Here is a 23,817-nt window from a genome sequence, read left to right as displayed (position 1 = left end):
GAGGATTTTTATTAGAGTATAATTCTATACAGTAAAACCTCTATAAATTAATAATGTTGGGACTGAGATATTTTATTAATTTAGAAAGATATTGTTATATCGATAAATTAATAAATTATTAATTTAAAGAGTGGGTCGCAAAACATCGAGTTGTTTTTTCTACCGCCAAACATGACTTCAAAAATTCAACCATGTGATGGTGGGATAATTAGAGCCTTTAAAATGTACTACCGTAAAAGGTTTTATCGTAAGATTTTGGAAGGTTATGAGTTAGACATTTCTTTCCGAGAAAAGATTAATATTTTAGATGTCATCAACTGAGCCGTCTCGACTTTGAGAAATGTGAAACAAGAGTCCATAGCAAATTGCTTTCGACACTGTAAAATTTGTTCGGCTAATCCAACCAACTCAAATGATGATGTAAATTCTGGAGAAGACATTAGTGAGCTTGAGAACTTGATTACGCGAATGCATTATCGTCACAAAATGGATGTGAATGAGTTATTGGATTATCCAGGTGAAAATAATGAATGTTACGAGGTTCAAAGCATTGAAGAAAATATCGCAAATACCGTTCAAAATTCGGTTGATGGTGAAGTTGATGACGATTCAGTACCTTTGGAACCGACACTCGGAAAGAAGCATTGCAAGCAGCAACAACTCTTCACAACTTTTTGTTGCAATACGAGAATACAGTGTCTCAACTCTTAAATGCAATTAAGAGATTTAAAAATGAACTCAATATAGATTTGAAGTTCACAAAAAACAAGTGACTATAGATTCATTTTTACTAGACAATTCTAGAATTTTGGAATATTTTAATAATTATTAATTTATAGTTTCACTGGGACCAATATATTTACATTGAGATTTCAAAAAAAAATATTATTTTATTATTTTATCGATTGGGGTCCAATTTTGTACTGGTCCCAAGTTGGAACCGGATAAATTATTAATTTTATCGAGGTTATTAATTTATCGAGTATTAAATTATAGAGGTTCTACTGTACAATTTTGAGTTTGTTTTGTCAAGAGGTGTCTAAACACATCCAAATCCACTCGAACTCCCTTAATCCCACTTCCAATGACTTTGAAAGTATACTAACAACTAAATATACTTTTAATCCCATTAGAAAAAATTAATCACATATAGATCAAGCATTCAAGTATAATGATTCTAATATGTTATAACATTAAACCCAACTTAGGCTTAAGGTGAACAATTTGAACTCCAAAATACGTTGTAATTTGTAAATCCACATTAAGTCATAATCAATCTAATGTGGATTTACAAATTAGTGACAAAAACTGAAGTTTACACAACTGGATCATACATGGACATTTGTTTGGACTTTGGATGTTCCCGAAGCCAAAAAAATACAACTAGAGTTATCATATTCTTGGACTTTGGACATTTGTTTGGACTTTGGACCTCGAACCTCATAAACACTAAGATGGGCAACTCAAAGCTCCTGGAAGGGAATCAAGACCACTAGATCTCATCCTTGGGACCAAAATGAACTAAAACTCACAAATGAGAGATCTAAGATAGAAATGATCAAGTTTACAACTTTTTACATCCAACAAGCTAGAAATGAGACATATAAGCAAGATCCATAAGCTCCTTCTTGATCCCCACCTTTACATCAAACCCCACCTTCTTGAAAATGAACCAAACACACCAAAAATGGACACCATAAGCTCAAAATGCCACTGTAACACCCATAAAATCATGCCAAATTTAAACTTTTAAAAAACATTTCAAAACCATTAACCATTACAAAACTTGTTTTCAAATGTATCATATCAAAGTATCCCAGAACAAAGTCATAAAAAGTAAGGAGATGTACGATCACGCCCTTGCCTTGCCGCGATCCTCTGCTGTACCTGAAACAATAACTGAAAACTATAAGCCCGAAAGCTTAGTGAGATCCCCCAAAATACCGATACACTGCACATAAGACATATATAAATAACAGCATGATAATGGGTCCACAGCTCTACAGACTGGATTACCCCCTGAGCCCACAGTGTGAATCTGGCTTGCCTTTCGGCCCACAACTCACATCTGGCTTGCCCCCTGCAGTCCTACAACTGGAACATATCTGACTTGCCCTCAGTACTAGTCTGGCAACCACTTGGTCCTCAGCTCGTATCTGGTATGCTAATGAGTCCTCAATATAAGTCTGGTATGCCTTCTTGGCCCTCAACTCATATCTGGCATACTCCAGAGTTTGTTGGTCACTGCACGAGACAGTGCAACCTCAACCCTACCCACACCACGTGTCCACATATACAACTAATAACACATACTGATAATCGAATAGTAACACAGGTAGTCCTACAGATCTACCTAACTGGCATAGCAACTAGCATGCATAATCATCTCATATTCGACACGTAATCAACTATTGGGATATCGAATCCAATGGGCCGGCCTTGGTGCCTTAGACCCCTTAGTATAATGAGGATAACTCACATCGCAACTGTCGACTCGAAAGATAAGCTCAAACTCTCGGATCACCGCCACAAATTCCACTACCTATATTCACCATAGAACCATACTTGTAAATTCCAATTTCCCAAATGCCCCAGAAGTCAAATAGTTAACCCTTGGTTAAAGTCAAAGTCAATCGGTCAAGGTCAACAGTCCGTGTTGGCCTCAATTCGTCGAGTACAACCAGCCACTCGCCGAGTTCCTTGCATAACTCGTCAACTCGCCGAGTCACTTGAGTGACTCGTCGAGTTCCTATTGTTTGCGGCCGTAAACTCCTTGGCCAACTCGTCGAGTTTCCCTTGCAACTCGCCAAGTTCATTCGTGTCCAAAGGTTGGGAAAACCCTAGCTGACTCGCCGAGTCACTCTACTGACTCGCCGAGCCCACAACAATCTTCATCGGACTCGCCGAGTTGACTATGCAACTCGCCAAGTCCCTTCAGTCCTTCATCCAAACAAATGCTTTTTAAGCCATGATAAGGTTCCATATTGCAGATCCAGCTTCCCAAGGCATGTTTATCACGTAAAGTTGCTAACTTTACGTGCATGCAAGGCTCTAAAGTCATAAAATGACAAAACCAAGCTTGAAATGGAGTTTTACACTTAAGGAGAGGTTCATACTTGCTAAAGCTGAAAGCTTTATGGACTTAGAGACCAAAGAGAGTTTGGATCTGAAGTTACAACTTCAGATCTTAGCTCATACCCAAGAATAACTTCATAATATGCTAGAAAAGCCCTAATCTTTAACCAAATGAGATCTAGAAGGAAATGAGGTCAAGGTAACGACTTGATACCTTCCAAAAGATGTTAACTGAGGTAGATATCAGATCCCCACACGTTCCTTGCTTCTAGCCACTTGCTCACCAAGCTCTTCTCACTAAGACCCACCTTCCAAAGCTTAAAACACACAAAAATGGAGCACACACATGGATTAGGGTTTGCTGGACTCTCAAGAGGCTGTAAGGGGGCTAAATGAGGCTATGATTCTTTAAATAGGGTGCAAAACCCCGGAAATTAGGGCTTCATCCTCCAGATCCTACTCGTCGAGTCCTATCCTGGACTCGGCGAGTAGGTCACTTAAACACGTGGCCAAACCCGCTCCTACTCGACGAGTCAGGGCATCCAACTCGTCGAGTAGACTTACAATTTATGAAAATTTATGCCATAAAATTTATACCTGGGAATCGGGGCGTTACAGCCACCATGAATGATTAAGGATGATTTCTAGGGTTTTAGAGGAGGGGGGGGGGCTGACTTATAATGAAGAAGGAGGCTTAACCTTATGCTTATATAGGGTACAACCCTTGGATTAGGGTTTTCAATCTGACCCTCGTATGCCCAACATACCTTCTCGTATGCCCCGCATACGAGGCCGCGCACCCCGACCCAACCTCGCACAAACTCCCCGCGTTCCTTCCAACTATGCCTCACGTAGTTCCTTCTCCTCGGTACGCCCCGCGTACCACCTTGGTATGCCCCGCGTACTAAGGCTTTTCCCCAAAACCCTAATTCTTCCGAAGGCCATAACTCACTCGATACAACCCCGATTCCAACCATTCATATATCCATAAAAAGTTATCGAGACACTCAACCCTATTATCAATTCAGACTCGCCATAAGATATACCGAACTAAAATCCACTTTCCATAAAAAGCCCAAGTTGACAAATTACCGAAATACCACTATGGCCCAAAAACTCAAACTGAATACCCGAGCAACCAAGATACATTATACAGCTCCAACTGGGTCCAAAACCAAATCCCTCGAGGATCCGAAACCTGAAAATACCCAGTCCTTGATCTCCATCCTAAAAACAGAACAATTCAAAACAAGATGTTACATACCCACCCCACCCCCACCCTTATCCTCCCTCCTCGTAAAGGTCAATATCAAACCTTGGACATCATCATCAATCATATCATGCATCCATGTTTAAAACCATAGGACATCTCTTATTGATATTTCCAACAAGAAAATGAAACACAAACAAAAACTAACCTATAGATCAATATAAACGATTTATGAAAAAAGAAGGTAGAGACATAATTTTCTTCAAAAAGTTTCAAGCCAATGATAGAATAACATACTACAGTTAACAGACAAGCTCACCATCAATTTGCACATGACCAAGAAGGATGTTCATCAAATTACACTTTGTCTTCATCTTTTAGGTTCACAATAAGAGAGTGTGTGGGATTACTTTTTAACCTCAAAAGTCCTTTTTGTAAAAGGACTTTTTGCAAAATGAGTTTCTTAATGGGACAATGACTTGAGAGGGTAATGTATTTTAGCTTTTGGTCACGTTTGGCCACTCAATTATTTTTCGTGCTTTATTAACCCTTGAACTTGTTGAAACTTGTACATTATACCAGTATGACCGGTAATAGTGGGTTTTGCCGGTTTTCGGCGTTGTTTCCGGCCAAACATGAGTTTTATGGTCATCTTCTTCGGTCAAACTCCTGCCAATTCCACCACTCTGTCATTCTTTCATTATTTTATTCCCTTTTTAATTCCCTTGTTTCATTTAACTCCAAATCTCAAACAATCTTCTCTGATTTTACTCATTATTTAAATGGCCTTCTTAGATTTCCTCTCCATCTAACTCATTTGGTAACCCTCTTCACCTACATATCACATTCATTTCTTTCTTCTCTTAGATCCAACCTGAATTGCATATGGGTTTTGTTTGAAATTTGAATTTCTGTAAAAATGAAGGATTTCACCTATTGTTCTGCTGAAAAGGGAGTTCAAGTTGCAGATACGTCATGTACAAGCACGACATCAATAACGACTGTAAGTTAAACGAAAGCTTCTCAAAAATTGGTCACATGTGCTTATCAGTGTAAATTTCTTGGTAAATCTCGTTTAATAATCATCACTTAGAACAAAAATCTTGTGGGTCATTGCTTTAGTGTTGAAATTAAAGATTTGTCGAATAAATGTCTCTCCAGACTTGATGTTAAGCCTTCGATTTTCTCAAAAAGAAAAGGTTCCAGACGTCCTAAAGTTGATTCCGTCGCCATTGATGTTTGTTAGGACCTTACAAGTGCCTAATTCGGATCCAACCCGAAACCCGTTAAAGGTTTTTACTCTGTTCTTGCTTTTAAAGGTGAAATCGTTTTGTTAATTGGGGATATGAGAAATGAAACCTTCAAGAAAACAAATGGGTTGTCGAATTCGTTCCGTGCTTTGAAAAGAGAACACATTGTGAAGAAAGTGTATGCTACGAAAGCTCAATTCAAAGATAATGGTAAAATCCATGACCTCCAGAGCGAGTGTGATACCTGCGGTCTGGATCCTCGACAGGTGGTCCATTTTGGACGAGAAGATAGAGATGCAGGTGAAGCGTTTGCTATGGAAGTTCCGAGGGAATTACACGTTTGGGTGGAGAAGATAGTGATACAGAAGGGATTTGGAGTTTGACCGTAGAAGATGACCGAAAAACTCATGTTTGGCCGGAAACAATGTTGGAAACCGGCAAAACCCAATATTACCGGTCATACTGGTATAATGTATACGTTTCAACAAGTTCAAGGGTTAATAAAGCACGAAAAATTAATTTAGTGACCGAATGTGACTAAAAGCTAAATACGTTACCCTCTCAAGTCATTATCCCTTTCTTAAAATGTGTTTGGACTAGCTTTTGAGGGGCAAAAAGCCAAAAGTTGTTTTCAAAAAGTGTTTGGTTTAACTTTTAAATGTAAAATAACTAAAAGTCACAAAAAGTCACATTTTCATGACTTTTAGAAACCCCTCTTTTTCTTCAATACAAAAAGTCATTTTCATAAGAACTTTTCTATTACCCAAACACCTTTTGACTTTTTTTTTAATTTTTTAAAAAGTTAAAAGTCAAAATTCTAAAAGGAATCCCAAACACCCTCTAAACAAAGAAACAAAAGATGCTTGAGAACATAACACTAAGATGGCTACCGGTTCGGTGAGAATCAATCGGTTGATCCTCTACGATGCAACCAACATTCCCTTGGTGAAGGAAATAGGGATCTCCTGGTATGGGAAATCCTACCATTGCGTCTGTGCGAGAATAGGGATTTGAGAAATATATGAAAACTTAAGTATATAATTCTGTAATATTTTTGAGGGAAAAGAAAATTAAAATTTTAATAGAAATAATTTTAATAAGATTGTGGCCCATACTGGGTCCTTCTATAATTACCTAGTGTATACATGTTGTATATAATCAAGATCGAATAGACCATCGGATAATTAGTTCCACTCTAAACCCACAACCAAACAAGGAACATGATTAAAAGTGGAATCATAAATCCTAAGTCTATAGAATCTTAATCATAAATAACCTTAGCGTATACACTTTGCAGTTATAGACCTACCCGTAAGGGTCTTTAGTTTTTATGTGAAAAATTTGATTTAATTTTGTGAGATGGTTCCTAATGATTATAAATATCGGGGCTTAGACGTTTTTGTTACGGTTCTTCTGGTATCATAAAATACTCCTATAGTATTTTAAACTTGTATGTTTGGTTCTCGAGTTTCTTGGTATGAGGGGTTGGTAAGTTTTAGACTTGTTGTTCACTACGACCATCCCTCGGCATACGTTGGTCACATCCCGGATAAATATAGTTGATCAAGATATATTCATCCCTGATCTGATTACATACCCCGAGGCCTACTCGTAGTGTTCAACTTATCTCAATACTTTTTGTTTTGTTACTGATACGATACCGAACTAGTGAGTATGATTGTACTTATACTTTTATAAAAATATCATAATAGTTTAAAATATATTTGTACGAAAATGTTACGTCAGAGAGTTTTAGTCCCATTGTAATTATAGTTTGTATATCTTACGTGGTTTGATATACTTAGTTTACTATAAACAATGCTCTGATACCAATCTGGCACACCCCCAAACCAGAACGGCGGAAACGTTCGGGGGCGGATGACGTCATGTACAATATCATAACAGTTGAGTAATAGTAAAGAAAGCAAACACAACCATCATAAATATAATTTAAAAGGTTAGATTGTTGCATGAGTTACATGTTTCCAAATAAATTACAATATGATGACAAAATGAGTTTTTAATCGGCGCCGTAGCGTCCTGTCCTCAAAAGCTGGTGATTACCTGTATTACTGATTCCTTGAGAATACAAGTTGTTTTGAAAAAGTGTCAACAATTAAGTTGGTGAGTTCATAAGCGTTTTGTATGAGAAAATGTATGCCTTTCCGTGTAAAGTAAACGTGTTTGTTTCCAGAAAATCCGATATTTTCCATAAAACGAGTTGTAAGTCGTTGTTCGTAAAATGATAGTGTTTGTTTCAGAAAATCCAATATTTTCTATAAAATGAGCTTTAGTCTTAAATGTTCCAAGACCGAAATGTATAAGTATTTCCCATACTTAAAATAGTGTGTGTAGTTTTATACGTATATAAAACATTTAAGTGTTTGTTAGCCCCGTAAACTAAATGTATTGTTAATACCACATGTGAGTTATTATAACCATGCTAGCGACTAGTTGGCCTGTAACGACGTTCTTCAGGCGTGGGAATGTTATGACATTTGTCACTCCAGACCTGCCGATCTAACTGTAGCTAACAGTTTAGGTGCGAGATTGTCAGTCCCGTATAGATCTATACACAAATATCACACTCTCCCTACAAGAGATTCTGATTACAATTACAGAAATTTAATGCAGTACTTTAAAAGTACCGTGAAGCCGAATGTCTCACAAATTTATTCATTAACAAGTTTACGTTAAATGAAATGAAAACCCTTTTTGTTGTAGATGCAAGCATTACCCTTTCATGGTGTTTGTATAGTATGAAAATAATTATACTTTTATATAATTATTTCTAAATCCCGAAAAAGTAAAATAGCGTAATGTTTCACAAACTATACCTATTATAGTTTAAAATGTATGTTTCGTTGAAATGAAAGCCTTTGTGTTTTAACAACTTTGCATGTAAAATTTATATGTTTGGTAGTAACGTTGTTTCGCATATTTGGTATTTTCACGTAAAATGCATATAAAAGGTAAGAAAACATAAATAAAGGTTTGTATTTTTACACAAGTTTCCTTGTGTTTTACTTGTATTCCCCCCCTTAAAACATAGAAAAATCATTGAAAAGTGTAGGGGTATGAACTCACATCGAGTGTGATTGCGGTTAGATAACGAGATAACAACGGTAATCTTCGAGTTTAGAATACGTGAAGGACGTTGTATCCTAACGGTTTTAAACACATAATAATGTGTGAATTAGAATGAACTAATGACTTAAAGTGTTGAATAAACACTAGATACAATGGAAAGAACTTACAATTAATTATATAAGAGTTAACTTGAAGAACTTGATCACTGGGAATGTTTGAAGGTGAATTTTTGAGAGAAAATAAGTTTGGTTTCTATGAGAGAAATGAGAGGGATTTTGTTTACTGCAAATGAGGTGTGAGAATGATCTCAAATCGTGATTAAATAGGAAGAGAATGATAAGGTTATGAGTTGATGTTTACATTGAAATGTGCAATTATCACTTAGGGAAGCTAAACTACCAATCAAGTGGCACCACTTACCCACTTTAATGGTGATTTCGGCCAAAGGTAAACCAAAATCAAAAGAGTTTTTGGTCTTGGCAGCAAACACAAAGGAGTTTTCGGTCCTAGCTTCATCTAAGAAGAGATTTCGGCCTTAATGGGCCATAAACAAGGTGTTTTCGGTCATGAGGAGGATCCTTGAGGGTGATTTCGGTTCAAGGGGTAAACACTATGAAATTTCGGTCTTACCGAAACCGAAAACCCCATTGAACTTTGATTCCCAAAACTGTAAACTCATATATAAGGTATTATTTATGGTTTTAGGCTTAACTTTTTGACTTGTGTTGACTTATATTAACTTATTTCAATATGGTTTCCAATATATACATATATAACTTATATAAGCATGGTTTTCAATATATATATATATATATATATATATATATATATATATATATATATATATTAACATATATAAACATACCCTCTTAGCTTTCAAAGTTCTATTGCAACAAGGTTACACTTGTGGCTTCACTTATACAAGGTACATCCTTTGACTTGGTTCGACTCCAAGTTTTCCGGTTGTCATAGTTTAGGACCAACACTGCAAATTATAGAAACCACAGGGATCTTGTTTTTTTTTTTCGTAATTAAAATGTTTTCTTCCTAATTTTGACGTTTGCATCAACAAAAATTATGTTTCATGTTTAAAAAGTTAAATTTAATTTCATATCAACATCTTAATCAACATCAAGTTATAATGATATACACCTATGATGTTATGACCTTATGAGCAAATTTGAATATGAACTTATTTTGGTTGAATATTTTAATTCCAATTCAATCTTACATTCATGGTCCTACAAAACATAAAACAATATCGGTTAATATCCAAATGTTGATAACTTTTGTATTCCAAAGAAGAGGCAACCATAAAAAACTTTGAAAGCCTTATTATAGTTGAAAAAAATATATTATATGGCTTTCAAATTTAGAATAGGTGTCATATTGCAAATGAAGAAAAGACTAAAAACACCTTTGTGGGTACTCTATTATTGTTGATAATTAATATCATCATTAAAATGACTTTTAGGCCAATGATATCAAATGTTATCTTTCCTCTTGAAGTCGAGGATTCAAGTTTCGGCCGAGATATAAATGTATTTAAAAGTAGTTTATATTAAATTAGATTTATTGTTAAAAAAAAATTAAGTAGAACTATAGGTAGGTTATTTTTTTGGCATGTTTTAAATGGTGTATTTGGGAAGAAGTGTAAATTGAATGTTTTCTCTGACATTGTTTTTAAATGTCACTACCATTTGTCAGTAGAAATGTTAATGGTGCCTTTTAAATAACAGGATTTGGTATTATGGAGGAGCTCGGAGGAAACAAGAACCTAGGAGAGGAGATCCATAGCCTGATCACCCGCCTTTATTTCCAACGTTACTTGTTGATCCAGCTTCCATTACGATGGTGATGAAGGTCTACGGTTCCATGATTTCCACAGCAACTCTCCGCGTTCTGGTTTGCCTCGCCGAAAAGGATATTGATTTCGAGCTTATTCACGTCGATCTGGCATCCGGTGAACACAAAAAGCCTCATCTACTTTCAATCAATGTACGTATGACATATATCATTAGTTTCGGCAATGTATATGTTTAATTAATTATTCAAATTTCTTCTGTTTCGATATGTATTCATATATGTGCAGCCGTTCGGTCAAATTCCGGCGGTTGAAGACGGTGATTTCAAACTCATCGGTAATCAATCAGTAAATACTTCACCTGTTTGTTGCCTATTAGTTTGAAAATTATTAAATAAGCTTGATATTTGGTATATATGTTGCAGAATCAAGGGCGATTATGCAATACATAGAACGCACATACGTTAAACAGGGGACGGATCTGATAAGCAAGGAGCCGAAGAAGGCGGCGGAGCAATCAGTGTGGATGGAAGTGGAGTCTCAGAAATTTGAACCGGCGACTACGAGGTTAGTATGGGAGCTGTGTATGAAGCGGCTCTTATTTGGAGAAAAAGAAAACCAGGCCGTAGTGAAGGTGAAGGAAGAGGCGCTGGGGAACTTGCTTGACGTCTACGAAGGACGGCTGACGGAGAACAAGTATTTGGGCGGAGATAGCTTCTCGATGGCGGACCTCTACCACGTTCCTGTGATCAAGTTCCTGATGGGGACTCAGACGAAGAAGGTGTTTGACGCGCGGCCGCATGTCAGCGCGTGGATTACGGATATCTTGTCCAGACCTTCTTGTTTGAAGGTCTTTTGTCGCTCTGCGAACCAACTAGGCGCGTGAGCTTTGAAAGCATGGTAGGTTACTTTTGAGTTGTATTTTCGTTCTTGTTGTTGGTGTACTCTTGTATTAAAAGGATCGTTACTTTTGTGGAAATTATTTTGAGAATGTCCAAGAGTTCGAAATTTTATAATTCTTTGCTCAGGGCCCTAAACCTTATGGCATAAAACTATAAATAAAGAAACAAAAAGTAAGTAGTAAGGTGAAGAAATAAAAATAAAAAGAGAGAGACAAATTTTCGAGAAGCTTTACCCAAAAAACATTCACACTCTTCTTTTCGAAAACACATGGCCTCATGGATATGTTATTTTATTATTGATAACTTGATATGTTATATTTTGATATTGCTTAGTATTAGTGGGTGTTGGGGAGTAATTTTTAAAATAATTTATTATTAACTTATTGCTAAAAAAGTGTTTGGTGAAGACAAACCTTTTAGACAAAAAAAAAATAATAAAATAACTTTTTCTATCTTTTTCAAAAAACACGCACTTAATACATGTATTGTTTTATTTTTGGTATTAATTCTTTTAATATTATTTTGGTAAATATATTTTATCAATGTCCAAATGATAAATTTTAGTGAAAATCATTTCTGCACAAACATGACAGTTTACATTCAAGCGTAATTGGTTTATAAATGCTTACCAAGACCATCTTGTAGTTTTTTTTAAAGAGAAATCGAAGGAGAGAGATGATCAAGCATGGAGTTGTATCTAATTGAAAATAATTTGGTTAGACATCTAAATTTATAAAAATGTTATTCATGAGAGTTATTTTCTGTTGATTTAAATATTGTTGTTTTATAAATATTTGAATCAACTTGCTGAATAATTATAAAAAAAATATATAAAACATCAAACAACATCCAAATCAAACATAAATCTTTGCAAAATCGAAATTCAACATAATTTTTTTTTTAAAATCCACGACAACATTCTAAAATTCAAATAAAATCCTAAAAAAATATTAATCTGAAACAACTGAAAATAATTCATTCGCAATCTAGTAAAACAAATAAGTTATCTATTCATTGTCTTCTCATTCACATTTTCCTCCTCATCAATGTCATGTACATTTTGGCCATCACTTTATTCCCTTGTACTTTATTACTACTCATAGTGTTCTCTTCGAAGTTTATAAATAATTCATTATCAATATTGTATTTTCTTATGAAATTATGGGTTGTGAAACAACTAACAAGTAATGACTATGTCTATTTGTACCAGAAAAGGATAAGGAGTCATTTGCTTGAAGATTAAGAATCTTGTATTCAAAACACCATAAACACGCTTAATAATATTTCGAAGGTGTGCATGAGCATTGTTGAATTTTTTTTTTCTGTGACACCTAAAAATTTAACCCAATTTAAACTTTTTTAAAAACATTTTAATCCATTAAGTCATTACATAGTTTGTTTTCAAAATACAGTTATTAGAGTATCCCAGTATCAAATCATAAAAGTCATAACAGCGAGAGGAGCGGTACGATCATGCCTTCGCCTTCCCGCGATCACCAGAGGTACCTGAAACAACAACTGAAACTGTAAGCTTGAAAGCTTAGTGAGCTATCCCCCAAAATACCAACCACATAACCATGCCATATAAACATATAACCAAACAGCAAGCATAATGAGCCTTCAGCCTGACTGGACCGCCTCGCATGCCTTCAGTCTATCTGGACCGCTCTCCGAGCCTTCGGCACGTCTGGACCGCCTCGCGGGGCCTTCAGCCTATCCGGACCGCTCGTCGGGCCTTCGGTCTGACTATCATACCCTCTTGGGTTTTGTAGTCTATCCGGACCGCCCTGGGTATGTTGGCCTTCAGCACAAAGCAGGACCGCCTCAACCCAACACCCAAATCAAACAACATGTGCATATACATTCATAGGCTATCATAATAACAGACAAACCGATCTAACAGATCAAATAGCATAGCAACGTCCTAAACCAGGACACCGACCTACCCAGGTCATATCATAGCATAATCCTGTAACTAGGATATCGACCGAACCCGATCACTAAGCATAAGCATATCACCATCCTAACTAACAGGATGCGAAACAATGCACATATTATGTAATAATCCAAATACAAATCCATAAGGGTCGGCCTTGGTGCCTTAGACCCTGTTGATATAGTGAGGATAACTCACCTTGCAACTGACGTCTGCAACTAGAAAGCTCAACTCCCGGATCACCAACACGAACTCCACCACCTATAGTTACCATAAAACCCTTTTTCATAAATTTCCAAATTACCAGAATACCCTCAGAAGTCAACTGGTCAATTCTTGGTCAAAGTCAAAGTCCACAGTCAAAGTCAACAGTCCATGTTGACTCAACTCGTCGAGTGTAGTTTACCGACTCGTCGAGTCCTTCCTGAACTCAAGAAGTCGTGAAATCCTTGATTGGATCGTCGAGTTCCCCTTTAACTCGCCGAGTTCATACGTGTCCAAGAATTGGGAGAAACCCTAGCCGACTCGCCGAGTCTTCGAACGACTCGCCGAGTTCAAGGCAATCTTCAACGGACTCGCCGAGTTTGTTCATCAACTCGACGAGTTCATGACCATCTTCATATGACTCGCCGAGTTGACTATGCAACTCGCCGAGTCCTTGCAGACCTTCATCCATGCAGACACTTTTCAAGCCATGCCAAGGTTCCAGATTACAGATCCAAGCTTCTAAGGAATGTTTATCACGTAAAGTTGCAAACTTTACACGCATGCAAGGCCCTAAAGGCTCTAAATTACCAATCTAAGGAGAGGCTCATCCTTGCAAAAGCTAGAAACTTTATGGACTTAGGACTCAAAAGAGGTTTAGATCTGAAGTTTCAACTTCAGATCTAGCTCCCATACCAAAATCCCTTCATGAATAACTAAAGAAAGCCCTAGTTTCCACATATGAATGATTCTAGAAGAAAAAGAGGTCAAGGTAAAAGCTGGTTACCTCCAAAACGTGCCCAAATTGAAGTAGACTCTGAATCCACACATAAATCTTGATGCTAGCCTCTTGATCTACAAATTTCCTTCACAAAAGTCACTTCCCAAAGCTCCAAAACACTCTCCAAGCTCTCACTCACGGAAATTAGGGTTTCTAGGTCTCAAGAGGGTGATAGAGGACAGTGAGAGGCGCTAATGGTCCAATATATAGGGTGCAAAACCCTGTGAATTAGGGTTTCCACTGCCAGCTCCTACTCGTCGAGTCTTCATGTTGACTCGACGAGTCACTCATTAATTGACGTGTCCTGGCCCACTGCTACTCGACGAGTCAAGCGCCAACTCGTCGAGTAGACCTTAGACATGAAGTCTTAATGGAAAAAAATTAATAATACCTGACGGTTGGGATGTTACAATTTTCCCCCACTTGACTTAGACTTCGTCCTCGAAGTCTGCTGTAGCGAATAACTCCAAATAATGCTCCCGCATCTCAGCCTCCGACTCCCATGTCCACTCGGATCCCCTCCGAGGCTCCCATTGTATCTTTACCAACGGAACCTCCTTGTTGCGCAGGACTTTCACTTTCCTTTCACTTTCCACTGCCTCCGGGTCCACACTGCACTTTCGCAACTGCGAAACGTGGAAAGTACTGTAGATCCGACTAAGCTCCTCCGGCAGCTCTAGTCTGTAAGCCACCTTGCCAACCCTGGCAATGATCCTGAACGACCCAATATTTCGGGGACCCAATTTTCCCCTCTTCCTGAAGCGGATCACGCCCTTCCAGGGCGAGACCTTCAGGAGTACCATGTCACCGACCTGAAACTCTAACTCGGATCGGCGTCGGTCAGCGTAACTCTTCTGCCGACTCTGAGCGGTCTGCAGCCGCTGTCTAACCTGCTGAATTTTCTCGGTAGTCTGCAAGACCACCTCCGTCCGACCCATCACCCTGTGACCAACCTCACCCCAACAGACCGGGGTGCGACATTTCCGCCCATACAACAGCTTGAATGGTGGGGCGCCAATGCTGGAATGATAGCTGTTGTTGTAGGCGAACTCTGCAAGCGGTAGGTAGGAATCCCAGCTCCCACCGAAATCAATGACACACGCCCTCAACATATCCTCGAGGTTCTGAATGGTCCGCTTGCTCTGACCATCAGTCTGCGGATGGAATGCTGTGCTGAAGTGTAACCGTGTGCCCAGCTCCTCGTGAAACTTCTGCCAGAAGCGGGAGGTAAACCTGACATCCCGATCAGAGACAATAGAAACGGGAACCCCATGGCGAGACACGATCTCGCGAACGTACACGTCGGCCAATTTCTCGGCTGACGAGCTCTCCCGTATGGCCATGAAATGGGCACTCTTGGTCAATCGATCCACGATGACCCATATAGTATCAAACCCCTTCGCCGTCCTCGGCAACTTGGTAATAAAATCCATCGTGATCTATTCCCATTTCCACATGGGAATCTCCAGGGCTGCAGCTTGCCATGCGGCTTCTGATGCTCGGCCTTGACCACCTACAGGTCAAGCACCTCTCGACGTACCAAGCGATTTCTCGCTTCATGCACGACCACCAATAGCTCAAACTCAAATCTCGGTACATCTTGGTGGCCCCCGGGTGAATAGAAAAATGAGACTTATGAGCCTCCTCCATGACCGTCTGCCTGACCCCACCAGACATCGGAACCTAGACCCGACCGCATCGGGTCAATAATCCCCGGCTATCCTGCACAAACCGGGCATTCTCACCCTTGATCCTCTCCAGCTTCCAATTCTCCGGTCGCATGCCCTCAACCTGGGCATCCCTGATCAAACTCACAAGCGGAGAGTCTACTGCTATCCTCATACACACCGCTGGGGCGGAAGACGTAGCTGACTTGCGGCTCAGAGCATCCGCAACCACATTTGCTTTACCAGGGTGGTAAAGGATCTCGCAGTCGTAGTCCTTGACTACATCCAGCCACCTGCGCTGCCTCATGTTCAGGTTTGGCTGATCCATGATATGTCTCAAGCTCTTGTGGTCCGTGTATATGGTGCAACGGACCCCGTAAAGGTAATGTCTCCATATCTTGAGGGCGAATACCACCGCCCCCAGCTCCAAGTCATATGTAGGGTATCTTGTCTCATGCGGCTTCAATTGCAGCGACGCATAAGCTATCACTCGTCCTCTCTGCATGAGGACCGCCCCTAACCCTGTGATGGATGCATCACAGAACACTACAAAATCCTCAACTCCCTCCGGGAGTGTCAATACTGGGGCCTCGCACAACCGCTGTCGGAGGGTCTCAAACGCCCTCTGCTGCTCAGGTCCCCACCGGAAATCCACCCCCTTCCTCGTCAAACGAGTGAGGGGTACCGCAATCTTGGAGAAGTCCTGTATGAATCTCCAGTAGTACCCTGCCAATCCCAAAAAGCTCCTGATGTCTAAGGGAGATTTCAGAACCTCTCACTACATAACCGCCTCGATTTTGGCCGGATCGACCAAAATCCCCTCTTGGTTAACGATATGTTCGAGGAATTGGACCTCTCGTAGCCAAAACTCACACTTCGAGAACTTGGCGTACAACCGTTCTCATCTCAGAACTCCCAACAACTCCCGCAGATGCTCCTCATGCTGCTCTCGGGTCTTGGAATACACCAAGATATCATCTATAAACACTATGACCGAGCGATCGAGCATCGGTCTGCAGACCCGATTCATCAGATCCATGAACACTGCTGGCGCGTTGGTGAGCCCAAAAGGCATCACCACGAACTCGTAATGTCCATAACGAGTCCGGAATGCGGTCTTCTCCACGTCCTCCTCTCTGACCCTGACCTGATGATACCCAGACCTCAAGTCTATCTTGGAAAACCAAGATGCACCCTACAACTAATCGAAGAGATCGTCTATCCTCGGGAGTGGGTAACGGTTCTTCACCGTTAACTTATTCAACTCTCGGTAGTCAATGCACATCCGGTGTGAACCGTCCTTCTTCCGGACGAAAAGAATCGGTGCTCCCCATGGAGAACTGCTCGGACGGATGAACTGCTTGCCTAGCAGTTCCTGTAGCTGTGACGACAGCTCCTGCATCTCTGGCGGTGCCAATCGGTACGACACCTTAGCGATAGGGGCCGCACCTGGCACCAGGTCGATCCTGAACTCGACCTGCCTCTCTGGAGGTATCCCTGGCAACTCCTCCGGAAACACATCTGCAAACTCCCTGACCACCGATACATCGGAAACCGAAATCTGATCCCTGACCTGCGTATCTACCACATACGCTAGATAACCCGCACACCCGTGCTGAATGTACTGCCGAGCCCTGGCAGCTGAACAAAACCATGATCCCACTCTGGTGCCCTCGCCATATACAATCAGTTCTCCCCCAATTGGGGTTCGAATTACCACTCGCTCGCCCTCGCAATCAATCATAGCACCGAACCGACTGAGCCAATCCATGCCTACAATCACGCACACCTCCCCCATGGGGATCGGAATCAAATCTATCGGAAAGGACACCCCGAAAATCTCCAAATCACACCCTCGATAAACTGAAGAAGCAGAAACCCCGTGTTCGTTGGCGATAGACACTCGCAACGGACACTCTAACTCGCCTACTGGCACACTGAACTCCCTACTAAATGACTGAGATACGAAGGACCGACTCGCCCCCGAGTCGAATAAGACCAAAGCAGGCAAAGAGTTCACTAAAAACGTACCTAATCACGGGTACAACAGATAAGCATACATCATATATAGTAAATGAGATAAAGGACAGAAACATACCAGCAACCACGTCCGGTGCTGCCTTGGCCTCCTCGGCCGTAAGCTGAAAGACGCGCCCCTGAGCCTTCGGGGGCTCTGCCCTACCCTGTCTCCCATCGGTAATCCTCAGTGTAGCTGGCGCTGGAGCCTGCGCCGGCTTGGCCACCAGCTGTGGACAGTTGGTCTTTACGTGACCAACCTGATGACAATGATAACATATCCTCATATCCGAGGCAGGAGCAGACTGACGGTAGTCCCTTGCAAAATGCCCCTCCTTGCCACACCTGTGGCACCCGCTACTAGATCGACAAGCTCCAGTATGACCCTTGCCGCACTTTCCACAAGTGCGGCCCTGCTGACCCCCGGTCCTAGAATCAGCGGTCTTAGACCGCTTCGGCGCCGGCTGCGACTGCACCGGGGCCGGCCGCTGCTCCCTTAACTGCAGCTCGATCTCCAACTCACGCTGCCTAGCGGCCTCCTGTAACTCCAATAGAGTATCACATCGCTGTGTGGCAACAAACTGTCGAATATCAGTCTTGAGCATGCTCAGATAACGTGTCATCTGGGCCTGCTCAGACGCGAACTCAGGGCAGAACATCGCCCTCTCAGTGAACATGCGGGTGATCTCCGTCACCTTCTCTCCATCCTGTCTCAGACTCAAAAATTCATGTGCCAAACGTTCCCGCTCAACCCGCGGAATGTAACGGGCGCAGAACATGTGCCGGAACTGCTCCCAAGTAACCACAGCTCTCTGCTCATCCGTGTATGACCCTGTCGTCAGTCTCCACCAGTCCTTGACCCCGAGCCTCAGCATGTTCAGGGCGCACCTGACCTTCTGGTCAGTAGGACATGAACACGTGAAGAAACAACCCTCCACGTCGGATAACCACCTCATGGCTCGAATAGGGTCCTGTGTACCGTCGAATGTCGGGGGCTTCGTGTTATCGAAGTCCCGATACTGGAAACCCCTACTGACTCCTCCCCCTGCCACGGATACAGCTGATGCAGCTGCTGCGGCAACTGTCTCTGCAAGAGCCACGTAGCGCTCATCAAAGTACTCAACCATGGCGGTCTTAATCGACCCGAACATCTTCGGCAGCTGTGCCCGGAACATAGCAGCCACCTCATCATGTAGAATCTCCCGAATCCTAGCATCCAACTCGTCCGTACCCATCTGTACCACCGTCTCAGGTGCTGTTGGCCCCTCCTGACCTCCGTCCCCTGATCCTGATCCCGAACCGGATCCAGCCACAAAGCGCCTCGTCATCACCATTCTGAAACATAGCACAAGATATCAGATAATCCATATAAATAACTGGGAGTCAACTCCCTACTAATCCCTTGGGATTATGACTTACTTGACACGCGTATGGGTCCTGTGCTTTCAGTAGTACGGGCCCATACTACCTTCCACACCTACCCATATTTGCCTCAAGCATCACCACAATGCCCTAACTGAATACTCAACATAGCAAGCGCTCAATCCCCACTCTTAGAGGAAATGCTAAATATCTCATAACTGGCCTCCCGGCCTCACACAACCCACCCGTCCATGGAACTTCCACCAACCCTGCAGCACTAGTGTATGCTAGTCATACATAACCCTGGACCCTATAGACTTTCGAATATCCAATCCTAACCTAAGCTCCCAATCAAACAAGAACAGAACATAAGACCAAATCAAACATTCTCAGGCTATAAGATCTCAGTTATGTATAACCGTGATGCATACACTAAGCAACTACAGTAATGATGTCAATCCCATATAAAGATAACCCTAGGCTAGCAGGCATCATGTAATCAGACAATTTTATCATGCAATTCCTAAAGATCCCTAGCCTAGTACTAACATGCTGTTTTAACATATCACATAATCAAATAATTGTATGGTATTTTGGGGATACTTACTGGCTCCGGCTGATCGTACATCCTGTATCCTCATTCGCTTATTTTGAAAATCGTTTAGAAATCATTTTGAAAACCTTTCCTTGATTTGAGACTAGATTCACACGCATGTTCCTCCAATTCACTCAAACCAAGGCTCTGATACCAACTTGTGACACCCAAAAATTCAAGCCAATTTAAACTTTTTTAAAAACATTTTAATCCATTAAGTCATTACATAGTTTGTTTTCAAAATACAGTTATCAGAGTATCCCAGTATCAAATCATAAAAGTCATAACAACGAGAGGAGCGGTACGATCATGCCTTCGCCTTCCCGCGATCACCAGAGGTACCTGAAACAACAACTGAAACTGTAAGCCTGAAAGCTTAGTGAGCTATCCCCCAAAATACCAACCACATAACCATGCCATATAAACATATAACCAAACAGTAAGCATAATGAGCCTTCAGCCTGACTGGACCGCCTCGCAGGCCTTCAGTCTATCTGGACCGCTCTCCCAACCTTCGGCACGTCTGGACCGCCTCGCGGGGCCTTCAACCTATCTGGACCGCTCGTCGGGCCTTCGGTCTGACTATCATACCCTCTTGGGTTTTGTAGTCTATCTGGACCTCCCTGGGTATGCTGGCCTTCAGCACAAAGCAGGAACGCCTCAACCCAACACCCAAATCAAACAACATGTGCATATACATTCATAGGCTATCATAATAACAGACAAACCGATCTAACAGATCAAATAGCATAGCATCGTCCTAAACCAGGACACCAACCTACCCATGTCATATCATAGCATAATCTTGTAACTAGGATATCGACCGAACCCGATCACTAAGCATAAGCATATCACCATCCTAACTAACAGGATGCGAAACAATGCACATATTATGTAATAATCCAAATAGAAATCCATAAGGGCCGGCCTTGGTGCCTTAGACCCTGTTGATATAGTGAGGATAACTCACCTTGCAACTGACGTCTGCAACTAGAAAGCTCAACTCCCGGATCACCAACACGAACTCCACCACCTATAGTTACCATAAAACCTTTTTTCATAAATCTCCAAATTACCAGAATACCCTCAGAAGTCAACTGGTCAATTCTTGGTCAAAGTCAAAGTCCACAGTCAAAGTCAACAGTCCATGTTGACTCAAATCGTCGAGTGTAGTTTACCGACTCGTCGAGTCCTTCCTGAACTCGAGAAGTCGTGAAATCCTTGATTGGCTCGTCGAGTTCCCCTTTAACTCGCCGAGTTCATACGTGTCCAAGAATTGGGAGAAACCCTAGCCGACTCGCCGAGTCTTCGAACGACTCGCCGAGTCTTCGAACGACTCGCCGAGTTCAAGGCAATCTTCAACGGACTCGCCGAGTTTGTTCATCAACTCGACGAGTTCATGACCATCTTCATATGACTCGCCGAGTTGACTATGCAACTCGCCGAGTCCTTGCAGACCTTCATCCATGCTGACACTTTTCAAGCCATGCCAAGGTTCCAGATTACAAATCCAAGCTTCTAAGGCATGTTTATCACGTAAAGTTGCAAACTTTACACGCATGCAAGGCCCTAAAGGCTCTAAATGACCAATCTAAGCTTCTAATGGAGCTTTACACCATAGGAGAGGATCATCCTTGCAAAATCTGGAAACTTTATGGACTTAGGACTCAAAAGAGGTTTAGATCTGAAGTTTCAACTTCAGATCTAGCTCCCATACCAAAATCCCTTCATGAATAACTAAAGAAAGCCCTAGTTTCCACAATATGAATGATTCTAGAAGAAAAAGAGGTTAAGGTAACAGCTGGTTACCTCCAAAACGTGCCCAAACTGAAGTAGACTCTGAATCCACACAGAAATCTTGATGCTAGCCTCTTGATCTACAAATTTCCTTCACAAAAGTCACTTCCCAAAGCTCCAAAACACTCTCCAAGCTCTCACTCACGGAAATTTGGGTTTCTGGGTATCAAGAGGGTGATAGAGGACAGTGGGAGGCGCTAATGGTCCAATATATAGGGTGCAAAAACCTGTGAATTAGGGTTTCCACTGCCAGCTCCTACTTGTCGAGTCTTCATGTCGACTCGACGAGTCACTCATTTATTGACGTGTCCTGGCCCGCTGCTACTCGACGAGTCAAGCGCCAACTCTTCGAGTAGACCTTAGACATGAAGTCTTAATGGAAAAAAATTAATAATACCTGACAGTTGGGATGTTACATTTTCCTTAGTTGACAGATGTCGTCGTCGATCATCGGATAACCAATACCTTGGTTTGAGGTAGGGAGTCATAACTTCATGAGTGTTGGTGTATGCAACATCACATATGTAATATTTATCTATAAATGTGAGTGACATAACTATTATATAAAGAAAAATTAGAAAATAGTTAATGTATTTGATAATCAGTGTAAAAGAAAACTACAAACCCACTGGATGTGCATAGACATCCGAAAGTCGGGTTAAATGCAACTTCTTTCAAAAATCGTGAATCATGTATTATACCCTTCCAACTGACTCATATGAATGTGAATATCATAAAAAAAATCACAAATTCCTAGTATATTTGGAAAACATCCATATTTTCCTCTTCCTCTATAATGAGTTGAATGCAACGGCCGAAGTCGTGCCCTCAAATAGTTGAGTGCGAAGATTAGGAAAAGGTAGTGGCAATCTTCTCAAAGCTTCAACATATTTGATCGTCTTCTTAAATGTAACGTCCCAAAAACCGTAGTATTTTTTTTTCATTTTTAAAAGTCATTTTCATAGAAATCATAATTCATCAAAACATTGTTTTACAATCATATCAAAATTAGAGTAATAAGATCAGAGTATCTCTCAGAACATGAAACTTCTGGATGATGTTTACAATCATGCCTTCGTCCTCCTCCGATCCTCTGAGGTACTTGAAACATTTAAATCCACAACTGTAAGCCAAATCTTAGCGAGTTCCCTAAAATACCCAACATGACAATACACATACAATGCATGCACACATGAGCCTACAGTCTGACTGGACCGCCTCGTAAGGCCTACAATATACCTGGATCGCGCTCCTTGGGCCTACAGTTTGACTGGATCACCTCACAAGGATTATCATACACCTAGACTGCTTGAGTATCTTAGCCTACAACACAAAGCATGATTGTCTCAATCCAACCATAATATGTCGACATATTCAAACAAATAAAAAATAACCAACAAACATAGGTAATAATACAGATCTACCAATCTAACAAATCAATACAACATACCAATCATCCTACACACAAGGATACATACTGTAGTATAACTATAATGAGAAAACTCACCTTGCAGGCTAGCAGACAACAACACAGCTCTCATGGAACAAAGACTAGTGCTACGAGTCGCCTATACAAAATCAGAGGTACATCCTCAATCTACAACCTAAAACCCCTCAAGTTGACTAAAAGTCAACTTGATTAAAAGTCAACGGTCAACGATCAAAGTCCAAAACCAAAAGTCAACTTAGCTGGCTACCACGTTGTGGCCAAGCATTAACAACGACGTGGTAGCCTCGCAAAAAAACAATTGCACTACTGCCTACCGCCACATCGTGGTAGCCAAACCACCACGCCATGGGACCTGATCTTACCAACTTAATGCATTAATTTCTTAATCCTTCAAGCTACACATTTATACTTTCCAGTAGGCTTTTTTTACACCCAATGAGTCATAAAATCATTGCTTTATAGACATGCATGTCTTTCCCAAGATAGGTCACAAAAATGGTGAAAATGAGGTCAAAACCTCAAGTATGGAATCAAAACTTTATATTACTTCAGATCTAGAACAAGGAACTATAAAACGACCTCAAGGATCCATGAAGTTGCCAACTTTATCCACTTAAACTATCCTAAACTTGAATAAAAGTGCATAGAACCCTAGATTTAAAAGAATAACACATAAAT

The 23,817-nt window shown here is 40.9% G+C and overlaps 2 protein-coding genes across 2 annotated transcripts; both read left to right on the top strand.

Annotated features, from left to right (window-relative positions):
* The first annotated feature begins 468 nt into the window (after positions 1–468).
* Positions 469–5,918, top strand: LOC145130627 (uncharacterized). Its single transcript, XM_079065402.1, has 4 exons — positions 469–612; positions 5,211–5,288; positions 5,379–5,526; positions 5,605–5,918. The coding sequence occupies exons 1-4, from the start codon at positions 469–471 to the stop codon at positions 5,916–5,918; spliced, it is 684 nt and encodes a 227-aa protein (XP_078921528.1).
* Positions 5,919–10,296: 4,378 nt separating this feature from the next.
* On the top strand, positions 10,297–11,420 carry LOC145128525 (glutathione S-transferase PARB-like). Its single transcript, XM_079063318.1, has 3 exons — positions 10,297–10,623; positions 10,718–10,766; positions 10,855–11,420. Exons 1-3 carry the CDS (start codon positions 10,477–10,479, stop codon positions 11,313–11,315), a joined length of 657 nt encoding a protein of 218 aa, XP_078919444.1. The 5' UTR covers positions 10,297–10,476; the 3' UTR covers positions 11,316–11,420.
* The last annotated feature ends 12,397 nt before the right edge of the window (positions 11,421–23,817 follow it).

Source organism: Lactuca virosa, chromosome 8 (assembly GCF_052849685.1).
Source record: "Lactuca virosa cultivar CGN04683 chromosome 8, Lactuca_virosa_CGN04683_v6, whole genome shotgun sequence".
NCBI classification, from domain to species: Eukaryota; Viridiplantae; Streptophyta; class Magnoliopsida; order Asterales; family Asteraceae; genus Lactuca; species Lactuca virosa.
Note: the sequence above shows the minus strand (reverse complement) of the source record. Positions and strands in the feature narration are given on the sequence as shown.